The sequence below is a fragment of the Seriola dumerili genome, unplaced genomic scaffold (assembly GCF_002260705.1).
Source record: "Seriola dumerili isolate Sdu_G_001 unplaced genomic scaffold, Sdu_1.0 BDQW01000291.1, whole genome shotgun sequence".
Classification (NCBI taxonomy): Eukaryota; Metazoa; Chordata; class Actinopteri; order Carangiformes; family Carangidae; genus Seriola; species Seriola dumerili.
The window spans coordinates 7170776-7192040 of NW_019174546.1; the positions used below are offsets into that span (position 1 = coordinate 7170776).

General features: G+C 41.3%; 1 protein-coding gene across 2 annotated transcripts; it reads right to left on the reverse strand.

The window, feature by feature from the left end:
• Positions 1 to 722: 722 nt before the first annotated feature.
• Positions 723 to 17136, reverse strand: dsp (desmoplakin). Of its 2 annotated transcripts, none has more exons than XM_022757979.1 (24): positions 16773 to 17136; positions 15623 to 15707; positions 15213 to 15331; positions 14766 to 14901; positions 12682 to 12807; positions 12436 to 12489; positions 12159 to 12326; positions 11875 to 11979; positions 11703 to 11798; positions 11492 to 11617; positions 11082 to 11234; positions 10769 to 10923; positions 10269 to 10395; positions 9995 to 10181; positions 9661 to 9884; positions 9286 to 9467; positions 8956 to 9094; positions 8575 to 8768; positions 8271 to 8433; positions 7822 to 7905; positions 7592 to 7699; positions 7220 to 7318; positions 6577 to 7074; positions 723 to 4810 (listed from the first exon to the last, which is right to left on the reverse strand). In XM_022757979.1, exons 1-24 carry the CDS (start codon positions 17027 to 17029, stop codon positions 1592 to 1594), a joined length of 6804 nt encoding a protein of 2267 aa, XP_022613700.1. In that variant the 5' UTR covers positions 17030 to 17136; the 3' UTR covers positions 723 to 1591. The 2 variants fall into 2 exon arrangements, with proteins under 2 accessions (XP_022613700.1, XP_022613699.1); XM_022757978.1 differs by having other exon boundaries at positions 5260 to 7074.
• Between the last annotated feature and the right edge of the window lie 4129 nt (positions 17137 to 21265).

Genomic DNA, 21265 nt, shown 5'->3' on the forward strand with positions numbered 1-21265 from the left:
GGGCTGTCTCCCTTTTTCCCTCCCCCTCTCACTCTACCTCCCCTATCTGTGGCCTCCACCCTCTGCCTCCCTCCATTTGTTCTCACCCTCACCCCTCGCACGCAGTCAGACTTCCTCCAGACACCCCCCCTCCCTTAGGACCCCCCAAAAACTCCTTCACACGTGAAGACTGGACAAGTAGCGATAAAATTAGCTTTTTGGTGTCAGACCATTAAATCATAAAATTAATTCTACATTTTTAAAAAGGCGTTTCATCACCATCAGGGCCCACCTAAGTCAAATTCTATGTCTGCGATCATATATGGAAGATAAGAGACAGAAACATGCGCATTTATCTAGAATCCTACAGTTCATTACCTAAAATAAAAACTGATGTCATATTAATTTAGCCAAATTTACCTAAAAGGTCTGTAATGTATTTTATGTCTATGTATAAAAACACAATAGCTAAACTGCTAAACTAAGTAAAACTTTGTGGTTCAATTGTACAATATATTTCTGTAGGGGCAGCAGTAGTTTTCAAGCCTAATAACTTCATAAATAATTTACTCATTAGTTCAATTTTACATATTCATTATTGTTTAACTGACAAATTTATTTATTAAATTGAAATCTTAATCTCCAGCAGTGTCTTGTTACAGTTAGTTTAACTTTAGCGCAGAAGAGACTTCTCTGATGATACATAACGTTTGTTCACATCAACCACATAGGGACCAAAATGATCAAATTGCCAAAATGACTTTATGCATTGCAGGTGAAATTTCCATTATGTTTATTAAAGTCTCTAATACAACAGACAAGTTAATGTTATACTACAGCCAAAGTCTACAATTTTATTTTCATACCTCTGGTAAAATGTCAAGTTGGGAGTTGTGGTGGGATCACAAGCTTGCAATTAAACAGTTTTAGCATGACTACTAGCGCCATCCATAGGTAACAATGGATACTGCTTTTGATACAAGGATAAACAGTGAACCTTTTCAGCTTTTACTGCACAATGCAGATATCCAGCTAGTGAATGAATGAATGAATGAATAAATGTATGAGTGGTAATTGTTATGACATTTTTATTTTTTAATCGCTTGAATAACATTTTAGTGGCAAAGAATATATATAGTATAGTTATAATCAATACTATGGCAAGTCAGTATTTTAAGCCAAACCCTTAGCATTTGCAACAAAAAACGTTTTTTTCTAAAAAACAGAAGGAAACATGGGTTACATGAATCAAGCTGCATTAGAATAAAAAATAGCTAAATCAATTCTGAGCGCATGCGCAGCAATAACACAATGTTACATTCTATATGTTAAAATGAGCAATGACAAATATATTCATTCAAAATGTATGCATTAGAACAAGAACATGAATTACACTGAGCATTATACTTAATATTCAAAAACCAAATCACCAAAAACTGCAAACAATCAAAACATTTCAACTAATAAGATTCAGTATTTAAACAGATCTCCCAAAATCTATTAAGTAGCCGAAAAAAAAATGTTTAGAAAAGCAAACAGTTAAAAAGGTACTCAAATTGCATAGCGCTAGTAATAAGCCTTGCCTAATTTTATTCCTTTGCTCTGCAATGCATTAAGAGGAAGAGTTGTAGGTGGTACTGCTGGAAGAAAAGCTGTAGGTGTAACTGGAGGAGTAATCCACACTGCCTCTGCGAGATCCACTCCTGGAGCCAGTACGGGAACCAGCCCTGGACCCAGAACGAGATCCTGGGTTGGAGACATTGTAAGGGCTGCTGATTCCCTTAGTGGACACAGAGGAAGCCTGCAGCATCTTCATACCATTGCTTTCCTCTACCATGCAGCTGTCCATGGCTTGCTTGTAGGAGATCTTCAGTTTTGTCTTGGGGCAGGTCAGGTTCTTCTGGTGATTCCGTGAATCCTGAAGCTTCTGGGCACCTTGACCATCAAGCCACCCCTTGCGGATAGCCTCTTCAATGGTAATGCGACGTCCAGTGCCGGGCTCAATCAGGCCTCCTGTCAGGTACTGAAACTCCAAAAATCTCTGACCTGCCTCATAAGGTAGCCATGTCTCCTTGACTGCTTCTGCTGCAGACATCTTTCTTTTAGTCTTCACATCCTCGAAACCAACATAGGCTTTCTGTGCAGGTTTCAGCTTCATAGCCATGCTTTCATCAATGATGGACTGATGGACCGCATCCTGCAGCGATAGTCTCTCGCCAGTGGCAGGGTTGATAATACCACCTGTGCATGCCTGGGCCTCAAGCAACCTCTGTGCTGTAATAGTGTCAACTATGCCTCTTCGGAGCCCTTCGGAAATAGTTATCTTCTCCAAGGTCTCTGTGTCAAATATGGCTGCCACAGGGCTCTGATCATCAAACATCTCAGGGGGGGAGACAGTAATAGAAATACTGCTAAAGCGTTTACGGACGGTAGGAGAGGACGGTGAGGCCTGGGTGGGGCTGCTGCAGGTGACCATGTCATCAACATTGCTAGCTGTAATGGTCATGTCAGTGCTCCAAGCTCTGCTGGTAATTTGGTCAGCAAACTGAGTCAGGGTTAGCGTTCCAGCACGATACTGATCCAAAGACTTCTTTTCAATGATACCACGCTCCAGACAGTCCTGGATGTCATACTGGGTTCCTGTTTTCCTATCCACTATCACCAAACGTGAAGAACCATCTGACCCCTTGATAGTTATTTCCTCCCACTCACATTCTTGCTCTGACAGGTCCAGGAAGGTGTCGTAGTCAATCAGCTCCCGATGATAGGCCTCCCTGACTGACATCTCCAGCCCGGTGTCTGGGTCAACGATCACAACCCGCCTCTTGCGGAGGACATTGGTACGGCTTTCCTGCGTCTTCTGGGGCTTCTTCTTGTCTTTGAGCGGCAGGAGTATTAGGCCTGTTTTCGCATCTGTGATACACCTGTCCTTCAGCTGAAGATATGTCAGGTTTTCCCTGGTATTAGGGTCAAAGAACCCTTTTGTGTCATCCCCTTCATAAGTTAGGATCTCATTCATCTCTTCATCAAAATACCCCTTTTTATAGGCAATATCAACATCAATACGGTGGCCCTGTTTGGGGTCAATAATCCCACCACTGGCAATTTGGGCCTCAAGCAGACGGATTCCATGACCTCTCTCAATAAGATCTTTCTCAATAGCCTGGAAGAGGGAGATTGTCTTTCCTGTGGCTGGGTCTGTGTATCCAGTTACAGCCTTCTCTGCAGACAACAGCTTATTCTTAAACTCTTTCCCTATCAGGCATCTCTTTGTGGCTTCCTCCACTGTCAAGAAGACATTGTTGACGGGATCGACAATGAAGCCAGAAGCAGCTTGGGCCTCAAGAAGCTCCAGGGTGGTTCCTCTCATGAGAAGACCTTCCTTCATTGCTTGATATAAAGGTAGGATTCGGTCATTGGCCTCATCATAGATACCCGCAATACAGGTGGAGCCATGGAGATAGGACTTCAACCTTTCTTCAATGTCTTTTAAATTGAGCTTGCCTTGGTTGAGTTTATTCAAGTCAGTTTCATCCAGAAGTCCACTATCGACGAGGTTCTTGATAGGGACCGTACCACGGATACAAGGTATTTCCAGGGGTTTTTCTGGGCCACGGAGCAGAAGCAAGCCAGAAACAGGTTCCACTGTACATTTCTTCCTCAGGTCATTATAGCTGATCTTCTCTTCTGTTGCAGGATCCAGGTAGCAGGTGGGTTTCTTGTTCAAAGCCCTGTAGAGCTCTTCATCAATAAGATTGCGATCCAAGGCCAGATCCTTTGGAAGGAACACACTCAGAACAGGATCCAGTATGCCTCCCACAGACTCCTGAGCCTGTAGCAAGCGGATGGCTGTGTTTTTGTCAATGCGGCCCTGTTTGCAAGCCTGACCCACAGATAACACTTTGCCAGTGAATGGATCTTTGAAGCCTGTGCTAGCTGCTTCAGCTGTCACCAAGACGTCTCTGTCTTCTGTGTCTACAATCCCTCTGGAGCAGGCAGTATCAACGGGCATCTTTTCATTAAATTCAGGGTCCACTATGTAACCTGTTGCTGCTTGAGCTTCCAGAAGCATGAGTGTGCTCTCTGGGCTGAGGAAGTTCTTGTTTTTGGCTTTAGTGAATGGCATTTTCCCATGAGAACCTGTTGTCATGCCAGCAATAACCCCAGTACCCTTTAGACTAAGCTGGATATCCACAGCTACCTCATCCACTGTCTTTTGTCCCTTTAGAAGCTGGTCGAGAGTGGCTTTACTGATTATACCACAGTCGCAAAGCTGGTGGGCTGTGACTTTGCGGCGCACCCCATCAAATATCAGCTTGGACGGATCAATGTTTGGGACCCTCTCATCTGTCTGTGTCTGCTTGTTCAGAGTACAGGGTCCCTGCTGCAGCCTCTGTATCTCTCTCTCCAGGGCATCTCTCTTGACAGCCAGGTCTGACACCTCCTTTTCAGAGCTCAGTAGCCGACTCTTGTACCTCTCCTCAACACTCTTCAGCTCCCGCATCAGCCTTTCGATCTCATTCTTCAGGGAGAGCCTCTCGCGATCAGCCTTGTCTCTGTCTGATTCGCACTGCCTGATCTGGCTGTCTCTCAGCTCATACTGGCTCTTCATATGGTTGAAATCCTTGAGGATGGAATTCTTTTCATCCTGCAGCCGCTGTTTGCTGCGGAGCTCAGTCTCTAGTGTGAGCTTGATGCGGGTGAGTTCCTCCTCTATGCGCTGATGACGATTCTTGTCCTGTTCCAGCAGTTTAAGCTTTGACAGCAAACTGTCCTTCTCCAGCAGCAGCTCACTGTACTGGCTCTGGGAACTCTGCACCATGATGGACGTCTATGGAGAGACAAGAGAACACATTGTTATGTCTGGGCAAAAATGCCAAAATGTTATTTTAACATGCAAAAAGCCACAACTCTTCAGCTGTCAATACTGTTGGAACTAATTGCTTCTGTACATATGCACAGAGATGTGTGCATACATGTTTTAACATCTGAGAGTATACATAGTGTTTCATAAAGTGATTGTTATTAGTATATGAGTAGAGTTCAGTGACATATGCAAAGTAAAAGTGAACATCATGCACAACTAAGCAAAGGCATTTGCAATTAGGTGAATTTCATGCAAAACTCCTAATATAAGTCATCTTCAGTATTGTCACAAATATATAGCAGGACTACTTTGAAATCAGGTTCAGTCTTAATGCACCTATAATCATTCATGCAAAAGTAGAAAAAAATTAGTTGAATTATGTGGAGATGATCCTTCAGTGCAATCAAAAATACCTCAATCGATTGCTTTTGGAATTTGTCTATTTCCAATTTAAGCTTTTCTCTCTCCCTGGTCAGGTCATTGATGAGAGCCTGGAATTCCGCTGTCTTCTTGGTGCTACTCTGAAGTTGGACATGCAAGGCTGAGATCTGAGAAGCACTTTCTCCATCAGTAGTGTCTTTGCGAAGCTTCAGCTCATCTCTCTCCTGTCTAACTGCCCTCAGCTCCTCCTCCAACCTCAGTCTCTCCTTTGTCAGGTTCTGTGTCAGAGTCTTCAGCTTTTCAATCTCTGTAGTGTATTCGTTAAGCAGGCGGCTCTTCTCTTCAATGGTCTTATACAGGTTCTCATTACGTAGGTTGAGCTCATGAACTCGGGCCTGCTCCTGTGTGACCTTTTGTTTCAGTGCCTTCAGCTCAGCTGTTACATTTGCCAGTTCCTCCTTTGTGATTTTATGCTCCCTCAGGCTCTTGTCCAGAGCCTCCTGGAGGGCCCTCAGGTCCTGCTCATACTTCCTTCCAGTGTTGGAAGCCTCTAGCTGAACAGATTTCAGTGTGTTAATTGTGGTGGTGTGCTCTCTGCAGGTAATTGTCACCCTCTCCAGCTCAGCCTCCATTCTCTTTCTACGTGTGAACTCTTCTTGTGTTGCCTTCTTTTGCTTCTCTAAATCAGCCTCCATTCCATCCAGAGAGCACTGAAGTTCCCGGATACGGCTCTGCAGCCTGGCATAACTCTGCTCAGCTTTGGTTTTCTCACTGGTTTGCTTCTCCAGCTCCACTCGGGTGATGCGTATCTCCTGCTCAGACACTTTAAGCTTGTTAATTGCCTCCAGATAAGAGGTGTTCTTTGCCTTCAGCTCTGCCTCAGCCTTTTTCAGGTGATTGATTTCCAATTCCAGAGCTCTCCTCTTCTTTCCCTCCTCATCCAGGTTAAATGTTAGCATGCTGATCTGCCTGGACTTTTCCTGATTGTTTTTGGTGGCTTCCTTTAATTTGACATCATCCTCTCCTCTCTGTTGCCTGAGGGTTCTCAGCTGCACCTCCAGCTCACTGCGCATCCTTGTCTCTTGTGCCACTGAGGCCCTCTGCTGGCTGGCTTCCTGCTCTGCTCTGCTTTTCTGCTCATCTGTGTGAGCAATGGACTGTCTCAGTCTCCTCAGCTCCTCCTCTAGATCTCTCTTCTCGGCAGCGAGTCTGTCAACTTGCAGTCTCAGCTCTGCAGCATCTTCTTCTTTCTGTTGCGAGGCTTTCAGGATTGTGGTCTTGGTGACGTGGATCTGTGTCTCATATTTCTGCTTTAGTTGATTAATCTCTTGGGTGCACTGTGTTCTTACCTTTGAGATATCTGTTTCAGCACTTCGTCGACGTGTCTCCTCATCCTCTAGCAGTATCTTCATCCTCTCCAGTTCACGTTCCTTGTCCTTCACATTCTTCTCTAAGTCAATCTTGGTCCAGTTGAGCTCTTCCAGTTCTTTCTGTCTTCGGCGAACAGCCGCCTCATACTCTTCTTGCTGGCTGGTGTAGCGCTCCTCTGCCAGCCTTCTTTTCCTCTTTTCCTCATCCAGCTGGTATTTAATGGTGGTCAGCTGGTCATTAAGATCTTGAAGCTGCTTGCGTGTGCTGTCCAGGCTGTCCTTGGCAGCATCGACTTTTATTGCTGTGGTCGCCTTTATTTCCTCAATAGAAATGATGTGTTTTTTAGCTTGAGAGAGGTCCCCGTTGCAGCGGTTCAACTCATCCTCCAGAGACTTGTTTTTCCGATTAGTATCCTCGATGTCCTCCCTCAGACGCCTCAGATCCTCCTCCAGCACCTCAATTTTGGTGTTCCTCATCTGAGGAGAGCAACAGAAAAAGCCTCAGTCACCTACTTCCATGTTGTTAAATAAACTTAATTTTCATCTTGTGTTCATCATACTCTTTGTTAGCGTAACAATGCTCAATGAATGATAAATGGAATCATACAAATCCATTACTTACCTTCAGCTCTTCCATGTTCTTCATTAGCTCCCCTAGGAACTTGCAGTAGTCAGTGGAGCGGGTAAGAAGTTCTATGTAGCGGGACTGGAGGTCAGCCGCCTGATGGAATGAGAATTAGTAGATGAATAGTGATGCAAAATGTTGAGTTGTTAATAACAATCTAGTCATATAATTCAATGACATGTGTAATAAAGGGATTAGCCTTTAAATTAGCAGTATTACATGATCTTATAATACAGAGGAAATAATAATTGTTTAATTGATATTTAACAAAGAGATGATAGACATAATAATCACTTAAATATGTAATAACTTTTATCATTTTCATTTGGGTGTGTGTTAATAATACGTAACTAAAAATTTGATTCATACCTCTTGTCTGACCACAGAGGCAGGGGACTGCAGCATTGTTCTCTTGATAGGAATATTAGTGTGAGTTTCCAGGCCTGAACTGTAGGAAGCCAGCTGTAACTCATAGTCCTGAAAACACACAACACAATATAGATTTCACTAGTCTCTACCACAGTTGCTTGCATGCTAGCTTGGCAGTATATATGAAAATATTGAAAGAAAACGCAAGTGCACATAAACTGACTACAAACCTTTATGGATGCTGCACAGGTGTCTGCATTTTTCTGAACATCCTCTACTTTCTCCTTCTTTCCTTTAATTTCAGTGTGAAGTGCCTGTGCAGTAAGAAAAGGGTAATTCAATTCTTTTCTTCTAAGACGTTCAGTACTTAATTAGACAAGAATTCCAATTAAATTGTTGAGTGCTCAACAAAAGACATTTTTTAATTTTCTTGATTTCAAGAGCTAGTAAGTCAAGTCTCATAAATCATCTGGGATAGGACTGACATTTTTGAAACACATTCCACATATGCTGCTGTATAATGTATAAAATCCACACACCTACACCAATGGTAATGGCTGTCAGCATCTCAATTAAAATGGAGTGTAAATGGTGGATATTTCCAATTCAAAAACAAATAAGTTCAGTTCAAGTATTATTATTGATTCCAATTTGTTGATATAAACAAGGACAGACGTGCCTTCTGTTGGTTGAGGTGGTTAATTAGGGTCTGGATGTCATTGAGCTTAACCATCTGAAGGGTATCCTGGCGCTTCCTGGCATTGTCCAACCACTGTTCCAGGGAAGTACTGCTCTGCTGGTAATATTTCAGCTGTGTCTCCTGCTTCTCCAAGTCCCACACTCTGAGGAGGAAAGAGTGGGAGGAAGAGGAAGGGATGAGAGGATATTTTTAATGTTGTTGCCAGCAGTGACAAACAGAGGACATGGAAAGATTTTCAGAGATGTTGAAGAAATGTGTGCATGTACAGACTATCCTGATATACCTGTTATCAATCTGGGATTGGATCCGACGCCAGCGGTCAGACATCTGACTCACAAGGTCTGAATATTTGGACAAGTCTACGTCACACTTGTGGAAGGGCTCAGAGATTTGATCATTCCAGTGCTTTGCTTTATCCAGGTCAGACGCCATGGCTGTCAGCAGGTCTCTTTTTTGGTCCAGATCACTCTTCATTTGCTTTAATACAGAATCACACAAAGATCTTACATATTTTTTAAAAGATACATTACAGGTGAATTAAGTGAATAGGTACTACTACTTAATTACTGTGTTACTGTTCTACGTTGTTTGACATTTTTTACAAATCTTCAAACTATAAAGCTAAAGATGTCAGTCTAAATTAAATATGGAACGTGTGTCAAACCTTCAGTGTGCTCCGATAGTTTTCCACTTCCCGAAGGTCCAGTGAGGAAGTCTCCTTCTCTGTGAGGCGGGCCTCATAAACCTTAATGATATCCTCGACTTGGAGAAAGCTCTGGAGCAAGGCCTTAAGAGCCGACAGTCTGTCGAAGACACATGATCATTAGACTATGTGCAACGATTAATGAGATGAAAAGTGATTTGACTCTGTAACCAGTACAGTTGTACAATGCCTCACATTCTGGTCCCAGTACTTACCTTGTTTTGTGCAGTATTTACTCAAACATTGTGAAATAAATAAAAAAGGTGGTGTAATTAGAGTAAAATGATGCACCTTTGAAGGTAGGCTGAGTTGAGACCCCGCAGGCTTCCCAATTTCATGTTGATGATTTCTAGTTCAGAGCGGAGGAATTTGGCTTGCTCGGAGTCCGCAGGTATCCCTTCCAGCTGCTTTATAATCTTTTCTCTTAAGCGCAGGTAATCATCATAAATAGAGTCCAAATCTTGGTGCACAGTCTGGAAATCAATATGTTTTATTGAGTTAAATTCAACCTATTTTTTAGACAATGAACACTTTATGAAATTAATGTGCACAACTGTGCAGGAGGCTTTTTGTATATTTACAGTCGTACTTAACATACATTTTGCAAATTTTGAAATGGAGTTTCGAGCAAAGATGAAAATGAAGAACAGATGAATGGCTACATACCTCCAGCTTCTGGATGTGCACCGTGCACTCGTGCGCACTGTTGTCCCCAAGGGAAACGTGGAGATGACTGGTGAGACCGGACTCAGCCTGCTCCAGCCTGCGTCTTAGTTCTTGCAGACTACTGAGCAGGCTAATGCTGAGGGTAGACTGACTGTTTCCCTTGGGCTCGGGGGTCTTGGTTGTTGGAGAGGGTTTTATGCATCCAGGATGTACCCCTCCTTCCCCTGTATTGTTGAAAAGTTTGAAGATTATCAATTTACAGTGGCAAAAAATAACAGTACTTTTGTAAATTTACAGGACTGATCAATTAGGAATAAGGACATTTTGCACTCACCGTAAGCAGGCAGCTGGATAATCAGTGTGTCATAGTAGTCCTGGGCTTTATCGAAGTGGCCCTGGATGGTTTTCTTGTCCTCCTCCCCAAACATCTCTGAATTTTGGCTGGTACGCAGGAACTCTTGGTAGTGAGTCTCCAGTCTTTTGATGATGCTGCGGTACTCCTCCGGGCGCATGTTGGCCAGCTGTCATAGACAATGGAGAGTATGTAAGTAATAAGTCATTTTTGAAATAAAACTAAGAAGTTATCTGCATTCTTTGTGAAATCTTACCATGCTGACAGTGAGAGAGTTGATGTAACTGATGTCTTTGAGGCAGTACTGCCATGAGATGAGACTCTTGATGTTGATGAAGAGCTGATTCCAGATGGCCATGATGGCTTCATAATACTGCTCATTCCTAGGGAACAGAATAAGCTATCAATCACTCCTATAGTAATATTTATCAGATGCAAAAAATTAGATTTTTCACATTTTCATTTGATCTAAATGATTACTTGCTTCACTGTAAGTTGAGAATATTTTCTTATTCCATAGTCTTTAAAAACCTTAAAGAATCTATTGGACAATGTCAACAACATATACATCACAGTGCCAAAATCACAGCTGTTTTTCTAGTTCCTGGAAATGTGTAGCTCCACAAGCTATACAGTATAGGAGCTTCAACATTACATTATGAAGTTAAAGTACATCTACTACAGCTGACAGGATTTGAAATACCAAGAGTATTTTCTCAGACTATGTTTGAACTACATTCTCATTCACATTCTTACTTGTTGGCGAGGCCAATGCTGAGCGGGTTTGGTGGGGGGATGAGCAGACACACAGAGGGAATCAACATGTCCAGACCTCCAGGTCCTGTCACAAGCCACTTGCTGCGCTGTGAGTTGTCCTTGAGGATGCCCTCATTCCCTTTCAGAATCCCTTTCTGTAGCATAAAACAGACATACAGACGGAGGAAACACTAAGTTATACTTAGCATTTCACGTCATTCTCTGTGTCCATGTGTGTGCGTGTGTGTGTGTGTGTGTGAGAGAGAGAGAGAGAGAGAGAGAGAGAGAGAGAGAGGGAGAGCATGTATCCCACCTGGTCTTGTTTAAAGTCACATAAGGCCTGGACTATGACGGGGCTGCTGCTCTTCTCCTCAGGGTTGCGAGGTTTCAGCCTGACAATGCTTTTAGACTTGTTGACCAGACTTTGGACCTGCCTCTTATTTTCCATAATTCGCTCCCTCTCTTTCTGTGGACGTGCAAAAATAAGACATGTGTTCTTAACAGGGTCACTGTAAATTGCAACTAGTAGCTTTCACATTTTGTCATTTAAAGTCCAAGATAAATTCAGACACTTTCCATTTGTTCTGTCAAGAAACTCGCCTAACCAGATGACAGACATGCAAATTAAGGTCACTGGACAAAACAAATTTTCATAGAATGTTTTGTGCTTCACACCTGCAGGGAAGTATGTGTTTCCTGGACTTAATAGAAAAAAAATCCTACCTCCAGGTTTTTCAGGAGTTCAGAAAGGTTATCCAGTGGGGTGTTCTTGTCGCAGGCAAACTTGCTTCGGATAGCCCCATCCTGCTTCTGCAGCTTCAAATAGGTCTCATTGGCCTCCTTGAAAAACTGAAGATGGCAGCAACACACTTTTGATCAGTGCTCATATGAAAACACACAGAGCTTTAGAGCAAGAGCAGGACTGAGCGCTTACTTGGCTGTAGGCAGCATTCTCCTTCAAATGAACATGGATACACTTTGTGATCTGAAGAAGCCAGCTCCACTGGGTCTGCAAGGTATCCATGTAGGCCTGTGGGCGCACATAGTCATCAGTACAAAACCACTGGATAATTTGCTGTTTGAGATAGGAGAACAAAAGTACATACCTCAATCTTATCAGCGGCAGGATGGTTGTTGTTCACGAGTCCATCAGCTTTCACCTTCAGCTTGTTAAGCTCTTTCTCTTTCAATTCCAGGTCACTCATCATCCTCTGTCAGAAAAACAGAAAGTAAGGACCCCAAACATTCACAATGTGGAACAATATATGTAATTAAGATTTTAATAATAAAGGAAATAAAACACATCAAATGTGAACATGTAATCAGACCCTTAAACTAAGAAAGAAACACCCAACCAGGGTTAAAGTAGAATTCAGCCAGAGATCCTTACTGAGTAGCTCTCTTGCTTCCTGGGGATGTACTGGTCGATGTTCTTGTCTCCCCAGTCAAAAACAAGCTCCTCCTCCTCTCTCTCATTCACCCACATGATGGCTCGGGAGATCTCCTCGATGATGTTCTGGAGCTCACGCAGCTGAATAATACGGTTGTGGGACATTTTCTGACACAGACACAAGACATGGTTAAAAAAAAGAGAAAAGTAACAATGGTGATCATGCTGATGCTGCTGATTTGAACTGAACTTATAAACCACAGAGCTTTGCCTCTACCTGCAAGCTGTCCCATTCTTGTTCCAGGATGGAAAGGTTGTACTTGTCGCCCCTCTAAAAAAAAAAAGAAAAAAGAGATTTCGTTTTTTTTTGCACAGTTTTAAATAAGATTACAAAATATTTTTACACATGACGCATAGACAACCATTTGCCTTATATCTGAAGAATAAACATTGGGCTAAAACAATCCAAAATAAAAGAGCAGCTGAAAAGAGCTTAAAAACATAGCGGAGAAAGACCACTTACCAGTTCATCTCTAGCACGCTCTACTTCCTGACTCCTTTGGATAGAGCTGTGGGTTTTGTTGTGGCTTAGGATTTGGTTTTCTATGGTGGCAGAGTCGTCCCCCCATGGCGCTGTCTCAATCATACGCTACAAGATGCAGAATCACAGTTTGTTACCTTTAGAAATACAATAACTGCTACACACAATTACAATGTCAAAATCAACTTCGCATGAAGGGAAATAACATATTTCATGGAACATTAAAGGTTTATAAAGTAAAATATACTACATAATTGTACATAATACTTAATAGAATAATGGTATTCCTTAATTTTTTATTATCAACAAACCATGAAAAGACCAAAACCAACGTTGTGTTTGTTCATCTTTGTTCATCATTGTTCATCTCACAATGTTTTCCAACCACCCTACCCTGTCTGTCTTAGCCCACTTGCTCCCACTTGAAACGCACATTTTTAAAAACAGATCAGAAATATATTGTTTCATTAGTTGAAAAATACCTGTAATTTCCTAAAACAGCTGCCCTATTCATTGTAATGAAGGAACATGTCACACGGTGCAATGTTGTGGCTCATTGATCTCTTTACTACTATTTTGTTTGGACAATAATGGAGCTCTATGGTAAAGAGAAATAAGCTACATCAGGCCATTGTTTAGTCTATTAATGAGATTGGTTAACAATTAAAAAAACAGAATATCACCAGCTCCAGTGAAAAATATTTCATCAATCTGTCTTTTCCACTTTTCTCCTCCAGGTGTCAGCATATGATCATAAAGTCTGTTGTTGAGCAGGAAACTATTCCAACTATTCCCCCCCCTCCTGTTTGCAGCCCTCAGCTTTGATAAGAGCCCTCCCAGCAAACCAACCTCAACCAGTCCCTGCTCTTTACTCGCATTTTTTTCTCTCTCTCTCTCTTCTCTCTCAAGGCCTTTGTTCTCTCACCACTCCCTTTTCCTACATGATTACTTGGCTGACACTATACGCAACACGTCTATTACGAGAGCCTGACTGAGAGCGGTGCAACTAATGAATGTCTCACGGGGAAAGGTCAACAAAGATAAAAAAAATGGCAGCAGTGGATCATCAGGTGATACGTTTTCAGTTAGAGCTTAATAAAAGGCAATAACTTAAGTACAAAGGCTGAGACAAAAATATGTAAAGAAATGTTTCTATATCTGCAGACTTAGGGAAAATGAATGACGAAATATAGATACGTGAGGCTGGAAGTGGTGACAGAGTGACAGGGTGTGTTTTTTGGTTGGGTGGGAGGGTTGGGGAGGTAGAGTGTAGAAGGGCGTTTTCCCATAACCGTGTTGAGATCGACTGACCTGCCCTGTCCTGTAAAAACTGACTCTGTGGAGAGTGTCAGATTTCACACTCCTTTACTTCTACTTTTATTTTTCTGCTTCCACGGCTTCTTTAGCTCCTTCTATCATCGTTCTATCAAATTCTGCCTTCCTCTCTCTCTCTCTCTCTCTCTCTCTCTCTCTCTCTTCCTGAAATGGCAGAGCTCTTCCATCGCCTTTGTTTCAATCCTCCTGCACCTCTCTTGGCCTCTTTCACTCACGGATCGGGTTTTGGCAGCGTGACCAGATGGTTTCAGTTACAGGAGGTCAGTATAAGTGATAGGGTAAGTGTCAACCCCCCACCACCACCAAATATACACACTCCTCCTCCCTTCACATAAAAAACTGCGCTCACGAATGCACCCACGCAGGCATGCATACACATGCAGGTGCAATTATTTTCATACTGCTCCAACAGGTAAAAAAACTGCCAAGCCCAAGTTTTACCAAAACATGTGGGTGATGTTGTCATTGAATGCATGAGACGAGCATACTGATGCTGGTAACAATTCAATATTATCATTTAACAAAATTAAAAAATGAATTACTGACATTTTTGTTTTACATGTTTTGTCTGATGTACTGTACTTGATGACAGTGGAACATTTTGTTTCAGGAGTGATTTTGCACATTTATTGTCATGTGTGTTGATTATGGAGAAACTATTCTTATTGTTATGTTGATTTCAATTATATCAACCCATGTTCTTAAATTTCTCTTAGGAACGAAGAGCTTACCTTCTGTTGGGTAATCCAGCCCATTGCATCGTTGAAGGCCCTGCCCCCGTCAGCAGAGCCCACACTGCCCTTGGTTCGTCTACCACCCATAAGTTGCTGATGGATAGCAGCATGCAAGCTCTGGAACTGTTCTACACTGTAGAGTTGTACAAAAAAGGAAATGCTTTGTGAATCTTTCAAGGGCAACCTGATCTCATGACTTTGAAGAGGTCAGGTTGGCAAATACAGATGAATGAGAAGCGCTTGCCAAGTATCGCTTTCTCTGTATAAGGCTTGCTTCAAGTATAAAAATGAATCACTCTACAACCTTATTCCTGTTTAGCACCACCCACCTATGGTAAGCTGCAGGCAGAATTACTAGAAAAGTGTATACATACTTATCAGTGAACACGTGCAAATGCAAACATGCAAAGCCAACACACAAACACACACTGCATCTTGTCTTACCTTCTGTAGACATCGTTGGATACACGCATATGCTGCAGATCTCTGCCACAGACCTTCAGCTGCTCAATGAATTCTGCAGCCATCATCAATGACTTCTCCACCTCCCCAGCAGGACCCCCCTATAAAATCACACAGAAAATACACTGAACTCTTGCCTCCTGCTGAATCATACTCCACTTTAACTGTGGCTGATGAGATTATCTGCTTTTCAAGTCACATCCTGCCTTTCCATGTCAGTTTTTTTTTTTTTTTACCCTAGCTGATACAGCTTAATCATACTGATATGTAACCGGAAATGCATCCAACAGTGTAGTCTGTTGTACAGTCAACAAAATGCCAACCTTATCTGAATTTATATTTGTGATCTCACTTCACAATTATGTTCAGTGTAATCTGTGTGCTAGACTTACACCATTGAGAATCATCTTCGCTCTCTGCAGGTAATCGTGACACTGGCCTGTCAGGAATAAAGATCTTTCCTGAATAGCCTGCGCACTGAAAAGAAAACATAAAGACATTTTTTTTTTCATTCTATATTGTTTTTCAGTAAGGTCATCAATAGAATATGTAAACATTGAAAAAAGCAGTGAGATGATTTCTCAAGCTTTAAATAAGCAACATTTCAAAGACAGATGCTGTTAATATAGTTAGCAGGTTATTCAAATGTTATATATGCATGTTATGATCATTGGATTGCATGGAAACCAAAATGAAAACATGATAGACCAAAGTTTCTAAATGAGCATAACACAACAACAATGTGCGAAAATCAAATAAAGAACAAAGTAGTTTCAGTAATTTAAAAAAAGATAAGCTTTTGTTTTAATCCAACACACACTCATTTAAAAGTCTGGCTATGTTGTGTGGGAAGTGGAAATGTGTCACTGAACAGTCACCAATACAAAACATTCAGATAGACATTCCTTGTCTTTCTCTTTTTAAAGACCTTGCAACTCCCCCACATCCTGTATTTTACTTTAACCTTTGTTCACCATGAGTTAAGCATTAAGAGAGAAACTTAAAAAGTAAATAGTCTTAAAAGCTTTGACACAAACATGACTGTTACGACATTAGACACTAACATCATAATGAATGATGTTAGTGGGAGGACATTCAAGGGGTGTGTGCACGTACTTATTCTCTATTGGGATTCAGACTATTGGGCAATATATGAGGAAAGATACAATCACTTACTGTACATATCTTACGAAAATTACGCTTTTAGCAAAGAGGTCATGACCCTCTACACAAACACACTTTACTGGAACCTGCTTGATGACATTTTTGTCGTTTAATGTGAAATAAAAACAATTTAATCGCACAAAACATTCCCAAATTAGTCGTATTGCTTTGACAGAGCTGATATAATATTCCTAAAATATTTCCCGATTTAGTATTGTATGGTGTAGCCGATGGTATGACGCTATTTCTAAAACAGAGCAACCTTCTTTTTTTTTTACTACGTCACATTTGTACATATTTACATGTAATGGCTAATTGATGCACATTTTCATGCTGTAATATTTAATCAAAAGCAACAGGTGATTTCAAAGCTCTTACCTATATCCACCACCTCCGCTCCCACCCATGCTGATGTGCCCCTTCTGTCCTCCGGCCCCCCCGCTGTGCCAGGTCTTGGAGACGCTGGAGGTGTAGGCATACCCGCCGCCTGGTGCTTGTTGGAAATCCGCCTGGAAGTCGTTTCCACTGGCGAACACGTCGTTTCGATAACCTGTACCAACCAAATCCGGTCGCGAATTAGACATACTTCTCTGGCCCAGTGTGGCCAGTTTAGAAGTAGAGCCGTACATACTCATTTTTGCTAAGTTGTTTTATGTGTTGGAAAAGTTTTTTTGCTCTGCTGTCCAGACAGCGGACAGACCTTGCGCCTCTCCCCGCCCAGTCTCCTGTTGCGCAGATAATAGTCTGCTGTGAATAGACGGAAGCTGGTCGCTTTTGGATAGGATAGAAACCACACCTTGCTGTGTTTACGAAACACCCCTGCAACCACTAGCCTGTGTGGGAAGTGTAGTGCTGGGGCTGTCATGTCATTTAGCAAAATCCATTTATGTCGCAATCACAACTTTGGTTGCTAAGTAGAGTTATAACGAATTACACTTTAAATTGTTGTGACAGACATAGGGGAGGGGACAATTTAGCCATTATCTTGGCAGTTGCCTATCTTGTTACAAATAAAGCTTAGTGTGTCATCTTCAAAACAAAAATACAGTTTATAACGTCAAAGATGGTTTTTCATCTCTGTGGTAAATATTCTGTATGGGTTATAATGTAATATATAATGCCTCATACCATGTGAAATCCACAGTTAGAATAAATTGATTTATACATTCAGTGTCTGGAACATCTACTCAAGTTGACTCCAAAAAATGACTTATTCTTCACAGTTTATCAACCAGCCAAAGGACGGCAGCTGAAAATGAACCTTTTGACAAACACTGGCACATTTACAGTGACATTAATCATTGTGCATTTTCCCTGCAATAGATAAATAAATAAATTAAACTCATTCTTAATTTTGCTGAAGACTCCCTGTCCTTTTATGGATCTCAGGGTTAACAATGAGTGCGTTTATATGTGCACTAATATCAGAGACTGTGGCATGTAAACACCTTATCCAGGTTTCTACATGCAGAACATGGATGCTGAATGCTGTTAGAATCAAAACCTTACTTTAAAACCCTCTGAATAATTATTCTTAATCCATGTTGTGCTGTTTTTCTAGATCTTGGTTCCCAGTAAATTTCTGCGGTATTTACATTCTCCTTTTCCACCCCCTCATTTAAACCGTGGCAAGTGATAGTGTCAGACCCAGTTGACAATAATTAAGGAATACAGTAGCCAAGACATTAAATTCCCAGTGCAGGGAGTAAAGATAATGGTTGCCCAAAGAATTTGTCATCCAGGGTTCAACATTCTTGAGGTCAAAAGGAGTCCATCTGAGATGTCAGTGTTCTGTGGAGTTGCTTACGCTGACAACCAAGTGACCAAGTTTTTTTTTTTTTTTGTAAAAATAAAGATTCTTCTTTTTGGCTTTTTGGTATAAAGTTGTTTTGTTTGTTTGGTTGTTTTTTACATGTCTCACCCTGTCTTTACAGCTGTACTATCTCTCTGCAAATAAAACACATCACAGATAGGTGTGTCTCAGCTTTGAAAAGTGAAAGGGAGGGAGAATGACAAGGAGAGTAGGGAGGGTCATACATTGTGTCAGTATGAGGCAGGGTTGAAAAAAAATGGTTAGGTAAAATCTTTACTCCATTTCTCTGTTGAGAAAAAGTTATCATATATATAGGCCTAGTCAAAATTAACCATGCAAGGCTCATTATAAAGTCTTATGATCTTTCTTGGCTGAAGGAGGAAACAATGGTTGACTTTGCTGACGGACATATTGTGCCCTCTGGTGTTTCAGCCCCAAGCTACCGCCATTACAGACACAAACCACTCCACTGCATCACAGGGAAGTGTGAGAACAGAGAGGAAGGGAGAGACGTGAGGGGAGGGAGGCATGGTCATGGGTGAGAACTGAACCAGTGACTTTTAGAAACCAACGCCCTCAACAGGAATTTTCAAACTATCTAAGCACTACTATCCCTCTCTTCTACACATTCAAATTTTTTCCAGTGCGTGTGTTAAACAAACTTGGCCTGACTTGTCTGTGCTCAATATTTGTGAGTATACATTAATTATTTTCACTTCCAGCTGTAACATGACAGCCCCAACTGTAATAATGACAATTTCTTGAAAGGCCAGTCGCAAACACTAAACACACCCATACACACCCTGAACACCAAGACACACCCTACATTCCCCCCCCCCCATAGGCTCAGGTGGGTTTACTTTGCCTTTTTGTGTATTCTCCAAACAAAAAGGCTCTGCAAGACCGAACAAGTACAGTTTTCCGAACTTCAGTCTAATGATAGCTCTCTTGACAAAAGAGATGAACAGCAGGACAGTGAACCTTGCTGTACTGTATAATGAGATAGTAGGAACTAAGTAATTGGAACCAGGCCCTTCTCTCGTGCAGAAAGGTTCCGGCCTTATTATATGAAAACCTCACTGTCAATATGCAAATGTCAAATGTCTGTTGGCATTTGAATATCTTGCTGGAAATTTGGCATTCGCGGTGAGGTATGGCAAACACGACAGGGATAATTAATATTGTCAGATTTGGTAAATACTTGTCTGTCATCATGAACCGGAGCCGCCCTTTGGCCTTTATCCTTTGTGTCTGTCGTGTGTCTATACTTCCTGTCTGCGTTGTATAAAGGGGGTATTATGAGGAGAAAGTAAAAGGTGTGCTCACAGTCTCTCCAGCTTGGCTTGGAGTAAATATTTAACTTGATGTTTGCTTTCTGTACTAAAATCCAGCGTGGATCACTGCGACATTTCACAGTTGTAATAGAGATTTGGTGCAAAGGTGAATTTGTCGCTCACACTTGTCACACACAACAAACTCACATCTGGAGTGTAAAACTAAACCTTCAAAGGACTCACAGCAAGATGTCTGAGAATGAAATGTGATTAATCAGAAACAATGCATGGGCAGCAGCAAGTTCACTCTCACAAACAGGCTGTGGCATATGTTGTGTCTTGTGATTCACAGTGACTGTGAGACTTGCTGACACTTGCAGACACACATATGATATCATTTCCAGAGAATCGCACTGACATCATTCACTGAGTAATCGGGGAAGTAAAAGCCTGACATCTGGTTTATTAATTTGTGTAGACAATTGACAAAGTCTCACTTATTAATGCTATGTCCTGATCTGAGTTTCCCTTATCACAGTAACATACAGGTGGTTCCTCAGACATTACAATGCTTCATAAAAAAAAGAGACATTTCTTCAGGGCTGCTTTACAAAGCTATTGGTGGTAGCCAGGATATAGGAAATATTAAGATCAAGAATTCAGAAATGTCAGTAAAAATTTTGATCAAGCGACAAAAAAACTTGAACTAGACCATTTTGTATGGTCTTGACTAGACCATACAAGATGGTCTAGATAGTGTTTCCAAAATTTTTTTAAATGTAAATTTTTTGATTGTGGGATTGTTTTCCATTCCCCCTACAAATAGTGAAACAATTTCATATACAAAAGATCAGAATCAGCCTTGAAAAGCACAACATATGGAATATCTTTGTAACTTTAGGATGTGAACTCACTGTCATTAAGTCCTCACAAATTCCCCAGAATATTACATAATAAAGCCTTAGTCCTAATCTTTGATTAAAGAAATTCTACATCAAAGGCTGTTCCGCAATTATATTGAGCTAAAAATCCTTTTTTGCCAACCGCCATTCCTTCTATAATATTTGCTTATCTGCAACAAGATTAACTGAGGGCTTTTTACAGTGTATCTTCATTAGTGTGTGTCTTTGTATGATTTTTGTTTTCCCTATCTGTCTAACTTGACTTTAACCTCAAAGTGATAAATCACACAGCATTGTGCTAAGCTATCTCTTGGACTTTGAAACTAAAGGGCACTAAATTCATAGGTAAAGTATATCTATATAGTATATGGCTGCATTGTTGCCCTTATGCTTAGCTACAATCTAAATGTTTACATCTATTGATAACATGTAGAAATGCTATTTATCTTTTCACAGTACAACAGTTTTGAATTAGTCAGTCCAGAGTGAAAGCTCAGACACACCTCTGGGTATTTTTCTGTTTTACACATCATGTGTAAACAGCCAGTTTATGACACAGAGACAGACAGATAAAACAACAGATTCACACACACACCTGCTCTGACTCACAGCATCGTATGGGGTGGATCCTGGACACACCTGAAGTAGTTACCAGGGAGGGTAGCAAGCAAGTTTGAATGATAACAAATAGCACTATGAGATAGTGTGAAAGTACAATGGTCGACTTGTTTCTGTTGGAACGCAGCCATGCAATATATTCTGCACACACTTCGAAAACCATTGTCTGGATGATAGATTTGGAGATGATGTAGATAAAATTTTGGTCTGGTCTTTTTTTTTTGTTACCTGTCACCTTAATTTTACACATTTATTTTGTGACAA

Bases quoted from the DNA above. Each gene is read 5' to 3' on its own strand.
- dsp (XM_022757978.1), bottom strand. From the start codon at position 17,029: ATGAGTATGTACGGCTCTACTTCTAAACTGGCCACACTGGGCCAGAGA. The intron at 11,980-12,158 runs GTAAGGATCTCT...TTTTTCTGACAG, and splicing joins GGAAGCAAGAGAGCTACTCA to AGGATGATGAGTGACCTGGA. The intron at 9,468-9,660 runs GTATGTAGCCAT...ATTGATTTCCAG, and splicing joins TGCACATCCAGAAGCTGGAG to ACTGTGCACCAAGATTTGGA.